The sequence below is a fragment of the Dendroctonus ponderosae genome, unplaced genomic scaffold (genome assembly GCF_020466585.1).
Source record: "Dendroctonus ponderosae isolate FM_Combo_2020 unplaced genomic scaffold, Dpon_F_20191213v2 Dpon_F_20191213_764, whole genome shotgun sequence".
Classification (NCBI taxonomy): Eukaryota; Metazoa; Arthropoda; class Insecta; order Coleoptera; family Curculionidae; genus Dendroctonus; species Dendroctonus ponderosae.
Window position 1 is genome coordinate 66 of NW_026018979.1, and position 6,955 is coordinate 7,020.

The 6,955-nt window shown below is 36.0% G+C and overlaps 1 protein-coding gene across 1 annotated transcript; it reads left to right on the top strand.

The window, feature by feature from the left end:
• Positions 1–3,891: 3,891 nt before the first annotated feature.
• On the top strand, positions 3,892–6,947 carry LOC125505286 (glutamate receptor ionotropic, kainate 2-like; the record flags this gene model as incomplete). Its single annotated transcript, XM_048668774.1, has 3 exons — positions 3,892–4,149; positions 6,390–6,587; positions 6,767–6,947. Coding segments are annotated over 3 exons (637 nt in total), but the record flags the coding sequence as incomplete, so codon positions are not given.
• Between the last annotated feature and the right edge of the window lie 8 nt (positions 6,948–6,955).

Below are 6,955 nucleotides of genomic sequence, written 5' to 3' on the forward strand. Positions count from 1 at the left end.
TCGCAGAATCAACTGTTCTATTTGTTGTGCAAAACTTGCAAGTTTTGAATTTTTCTTAATTAGTAGTCGCGCGGTTTTTCAGAAAAGCGCGCTTTGCCTGGAATCGGTCACTATTAGACGCAAGTTTGGACAGCAGAAAAAAATCAAATTCTTATGCGATTTTCATAAACGTTTTTAGGTTTTCAGCTTCAACCTTCGGCGATATTTGCAGAAACTTTCAAGTTCTCGGTTTCTCTTTATTCGTCGTTATGCAATTTTCAAATGACCTCACTTTTGGCTGGAAACGTTGGTTCTTAGACTCGACCTCATAAAGCCGAAAAAAATTCAGGATTAGGTGCAATTTAAATGAAAGTTTCTCAATTTGCAGAATCAACTGTCTTATTTGTTGTGTTAAACTTTCAAGTTCGCTCTTAGTAAGTAGTAATTTGCTCTTAGTAAGTAGTCGCGAAATTTTTCAGAAGAGCGCGCTTTTGTCGTCTGGAATCGTTCACTAGTAGACTGTTTATTATTAGGCGATTTTTATCAAAATTTCTCTGTTTACAGCTTCAACTTTCTGCGACATTGTTGCTCCCTAGTGAAATTCTCATTAGGAGTTCGAGAATTTGACAACTGCGAAAATCTATAAATTGTCGAAACAAATCTCCATAGATGTTTTAGACACGAACCACGATGTGAAAAATTCATCACCAACGATAAACAAACAGATCCGGACAATTTGCTAAACAGGTAGCGATAAATTTCCGCAAAACGGCGTTAGTTTTAAAATTGTTTCGTCTCTCGAGGGCCACTTGAATTATAAAACCACGCCAAATAATAATGACGAAGGGTTATGAGACCGCTCAAAAGCGTTAACGTTCCAGTATTGCTGAATTTATAATGTTTTAAGGTCGAAATTAAACATTCCCTCTTGTTTCGGATTAATTTTCGCAGTTTTGCAGATGAATTATGTACGGAGCTCTACGACGTTATGGCAATCTGCTAATTGAAATACCAGATTTAACATTTTGGGGTCGCCCAGTAACTTCCTACCTGATTTATAATAATTTTAAGTGCCCATGGGATTATTTAAAGATCTTGAAATCATCGTGACAAAAGCATCTCCCGAGACTTGAGCATGTTTTTTTAAACGTTATTTTGCCGACTGTTTTATGATGGCAAATTGAATTTACAAGTTGCGTTGTTTGTACCGTATTAACAGGCATAAAAATAAGGAAAACTGTGAGAAAAATGGAGATTTTGTAGAACAATATTCCTCTGCGAATAAATCATTTATTTGCTGTGTAGCTTTTTGCTTTCAGCTCTCGCTCGTTTTAATTAAGTGTTGTTTTTGATATACACAATACGAAAATTGTAACGAAGGATATTCCAATGAGGGAGGATAAAAAAACATAAAATCCATTTGAATGCTGGATTTTGTTCGTCGGCAGTCATAACTTCTGTTGAAATGATGTTGATGAAAATATAATTGGAGTGCCAGTAGTTTTTATAGATTAAAATAAATGTATCAATAAAAGTATGTTTAAAAATTTACAGTCGGTACTTGTGAGAGTTCCACCGTTACATACTTGAATAAATGCAATTCTTACCAGCCCTATCAACTTTTCGGGACGTTTATGTAAAGTGTTTGGAAAAAAAAGTAACTTTGACTTTCCACTACCTGTTCCAAGTTCGCTTGTTCTGCTAGCTTAAATTAAAGTTTATATCTTGCTAGCAAAAACGCCCGAGCCAATATTTATTGGAAATGAGGCCCGTATTCTACGTTAAGTTGAAGTTCCCGCTTCAAATGAGATTGAAACCGAGAGCAAAAACGTTGATTTATACGAAAATTCCTCTGCATTAGATCCGACATTGCCTTTTGAACTTTGTCGAGGATTAGTGTGAGCATAAATGGATAAAAGAGATTCAAAATTAAATTTCGTTTCAGTGCACAGCCAAACCGTGCAAAGTTTCTGGCATTTGACTAATTTGTCGTAAAAGACTTGGTTTCTTCTATGTAGGTCATTTAAGGAAAGTTGAAAGTTTTGGAAGCTGAATTGTAAGCACAATAGAAGAGTCATCAAGGTTTTTAAATCGTTTTTATGCCTTTCAGTAATGCAAATTCTGTTAGTGAAAAATTCCGGCGAAGGCATCGCAAGTGACAAGAACAACACCATGCAGTAAAGTGCAAAACAATTTCTTCAATTTTCACATMTTACCATACCTGGAGCTGACGCCCACTTGAATCATGCGATCCATAAAACTCCCAACAGGAAAATTTAGTATCAGCAATATAGCGATGAGGAAAGTTTACTTAAATCGTAATGCTTGTGGAGAAATAATAATTAGTTGGAATTTGTTCCAAGTTTTTTCCTTTATATTTTATTACCGCTGTCTAGGATGATCCTGGTGAAGCAAAGTTTATAAAAAATGAAACTAGCAAATGCAGTTAAACCCGTTATATCTGAAGAACTCGTTTTGCATTGAATACCATTAATAAATATTACTGAATACAATACTTTGATTATATTCAACATGTCCCCTACTTTGTCAGCCAAACAATGTGCCCTAAATTACGCAGATTAGTTAACATTCTGAAATAAAGTTGATAATGGATAATAATTTGTTTGTAATGCGAATTTCATCAGAATACTGAAAACTTTATCATAGAATACAACAGAAGCATGACTGATTGCGGTCATTAATTATCGGGGAAATAATTTAATTGAAAATTAAACTGGATTAATTATAACCTGTAGGTAATGGACATTATCAAAGCGAACTAAATGGAAATAAATCCCAGCAAAAAAAATAACTTTTTTCTCCACTTATGTTTCCATAAGGACCTAAAAGTTTTCTGTCGTTTCATTTGAGTTCTTAAGTGGATTTTCTTTAAGATTGCGCTATTTTTTTGAACTACAACTTCTAAAATCATTGAAAAAGTGCCACACTAATGGTGAGCCAGCCGAAGCATCTGTAGCAATTCTATATTAGAGCATTGAATTCGGACACTAAACGAGCAAATGAGATTTAACTGTTGCTTCGAGATGGTTTCAAAATGGCAATGTTTTTTTCTTGTAAATGTGTTGAAAAKAAATTTTTGTTATGGACCGATTGTCCAATTTCCGGCTCATGATGAATGAATATGGTCAACTTAAGKCTAAAATTCGATATACAAGACTGTATGAATGAACGGATTGTTTGAAAGTAATGTAAGTGATGTTGTTGCAAAAACACTCCCTAACCGAAAAAAAAWTCACAAAAGAACGCTTTAATCGCTTGAAGAAATCAGAATTTATCCAGCTCCGAAACTAGGGCAAATTTGACCGCGTAACGTTTTTCTGTTGAGCAGTTTAAATTGCAAAGCGCTTAGAAAAATTACCAGAAATCTAGAGCTAAAATTTGGAAGAATAATTGTACATACAAACAGATTTTTCAAACATTAAAAATTTAATTTGAAAACTTTTTAAATTTGAATAGAAAATAATAGCCTTTGCCGCTAGTCAGTTTCTCAGACAGTCAGAATGCAGTAGTAACAGAAACTAGAATTAGGAATAAGTTGATTAAGTAACCAAGATGAACATCGTCTTCCATAATTTAATCAAAGTCGCGTTGTAACGCAAGAAGTGAATTTTCCGAATTAACTTTCCTGCAAAACAGCGCTTTCGATGGAATTGTCGTGAAAAACCAACTTTTCCCAAAGAATCCATTACAACGGAAAGTCATAAAAGCGTATAACAAAACTAGATCGAGTTATATATTCCTGCCACCACATTGCTTATTACATTATAAGATTTTCTGTTTCATGCTGTTATTTTTTAGGGGAGCATTATATTAAGGATCCTTCGGGTTAATTTCGCTAGTTCATACTTTCCATATGTGGCATTCATACAATTTAATGAAAATTTCTTCTAGATTCCAACCAGTCAACCGACAAGACTGTTCAGCTTCATGAACCCTTTAGCCGTCGAAATTTGGATTTACGTTTTAGCTGCTTATGTCTCAGTTTCATTTACCCTTTTCGTGATGGCACGTTTTTCGCCCTACGAATGGAACAACCCCCATCCGTGTCATCAGGATTCCGACATTGTAGAAAACCAATTTTCGGTTTCGAATAGCTTCTGGTTTATCACCGGAACGTTTTTAAGGCAGGGCTCCGGATTGAATCCAAAGGTTTGGCTTAATTGCTATTGCATGAAGCGTCACGGTGTTGGATAGTTGCTGCATGTGTGAAAAAAAACGACGAGTTTTGTTCACATTTCTTTAACAGTCAAAAGTGATTTTGAAAGTGTCTTAATGCAGCCTTTGCAATAGCAAACGGAATTTTCTATAAAGATTATGGGGAAATCTAGAGGTAATAAGGCCAACTATTCTTTTCAAACATACATATAATGTAAAAAAACCCGAAAAACCCACTTGATACATATAATGTCTGCAATTTGCAATGGGTTTTGGCAAAGTCCATATCAAGAAATGCTCAGGTTTTTCTGTTGTATTGGGAACCTGCAAATATCCTGCAAAATGTAAACAAATCGTGATTTTAATCATGTCGCCCGTATGTGTATCTATCAAGTTAACTTGAGGGTTTATTAAAAGTTCTCGATTCAGCATCAACTGCTTCTGAAATTGAATTTTTCATAAAGAAAACTTCATTGATTCCAGTCCTACGCACCATCATAAACACTCTGTTCCTCTTCACAGGCATGTATACATTTTCAGCAACTAATCAGACTTTCTTGGATTTTCGTTCAGAAACGTGCAAAACACAAGGTTCTGCAATGGACACAAACTACTCTTTCTGACTCTACTTCAATAGAAAATTATCCGCTACTAATTTGGATCACCTGCTTCATCTCAGCAAAGTTTTGCCAAAATCTAGCAGTAAACTACTGGTTTGTTTAAGGAATACCAAAGAATGCATGCACGTTTCTTTTCCTTTCTGACTCCGTTCGCGTTCGATATTTGGGTCTATATGGCAGGCGCCTATATAATAGTTTCCATTACAATTTGGATAGTGGCCAGATTTTCGCCAAAAGAATGGAGAGAAATGGAACTATGCTATGAATGTATTCTACGAAAATACGATGAAGAGATATGCGCGCATAATTTGATGAATGAGAGCGACGTATCGTCTGGAATCGGGAGCGATAACTGCGAAACAGGTTGGAATTTCCACATAACAATCGGCAATAAAAATATGATCTATTCTTAATGTAGAGAATGACGCAGATCTCAGAAATGGAGAAATGGAGTTATTTCTGGATCAAGGGCCCTGCGGACATTTGCACTCAGAAGTAACCACACTGGAGATGCTGGAGAACGAGTTTACTCTTGGAAATAGTTTCTGGTTTGCCATTGGAAGTCTGATGCAGCAGGGATCAGACTTGAACCCCAAGGTACTCAGTAGCCAATGCTAGAAGTATGCAGCTAGACCGATGTTTAAGTTGTTTGGACAAAGATTCTGAGTACTGGAGCAAAAACTACACTAATTTGCCAAAACCACAGTTGCACTTTGAATGGAGCATTTTTTGAAGCAAAAGTTGAACCGCAAGGGCTTAAATAAAACGTGCAATTCAGTCGAGCTCTTTCTGCTTTTTGTTGCCCTAATCGGTTTAGGTCAGAAGAATCAGAACTTGGACCTCAGACAGCAAGATTCAACCGGAGTGTTAGTTTAGAAAATCAATCCGATCAGATCTGTTACTTACAAATAATGGAACCTATGGAAAATGGAACAGTTTTAGCTGGCGCTAATCAAATAATCCTCCTTAACTAAGACGAAACTTGTCATAAATACAATAGATGCACTTCGCATCTTTCTAAGATAAAAAAAACTAGAAAGGATCGGGAAGAAGGCAGAAGGAGGTCTGCACTAAGAGAGTTTAGCAAATTGGGAACAGAAATGGAACTGGAAAGATAAGCAGGAAGCAGCAAAGGTTGACAAAATTTCCACCAGAAAGCATTAAACTGAAAAATATTCAACAAATTGGCAAATGCTCATTGTTGACTATCAGGTTATTTCGGCAATCAACTGAAATGTAGACAAATAATTAAATAACTCTGGAAAACTGGAGATGATGGTTCCAATAAAGTAATCAGGCTGGTTTTTTAACTTTTCTGTTACGCTCACTTCAAAAGCTTTTGAGCTTTTGAGAGAGTTTAAGTGCAAAAATAATGCAGTGCGGCAACACCTGCAAGAACCACCTTTGGATCTTTAAACGAAATTGGTTTGAGGTGTCGACTAAATCATCCAAAGATCACAAACTAACATAAGATGGGAATTTTTGGCTGTACATGGTTGGATTACCTCTAGATTACTCGTCAATTGGATTGAAGACAGCCAAGTTGTGCTTGAAGCTTTTTAATATTCGCACTAGAAATGGTGTGGATTATAACTATCTTGTATGAAATTCTAGGCAACTTCAACAAGAATCGTCGGGGGAATCTGGTGGTTTTTTACTTTGATTATCATCTCTTCTTATACGGCAAATCTAGCTGCATTTTTAACAGTGGAACGCATGATTACCCCAATTGAAAGCGCTCAGGACTTGGCTGAACAAACTGAAATCGCCTATGGCACATTAGAAGGAGGAAGTACAATGACATTTTTTCGGGTATGGCACAAGTTGATCTTTTAGTGTTAAGATTGTTTACTATTCTTGTGGTTAATTAGTGACCGTTTTTCGGCAAAAAATGAAACACTGTTTTTTCATGGCCCATGGTCCATTGACCGAAAAACCCACAAACCTGAACAGGCGTCTTTTACTGATTGTTTACTATAATTGGTATTTAGGACTCGAAAATTGGCATCTACCAGAAAATGTGGAGGTTTATGGAGAGCAAAAAGAACACAGTCTTCGTCAAATCGTATGAAGAAGGAATTAATAAAGTGCTTCAAGGCAATTATGCATTTTTAATGGAATCTACCATGCTGGACTATGCTGTGCAACGAGACTGCAACCTGACACAAATAGGCAAGTAA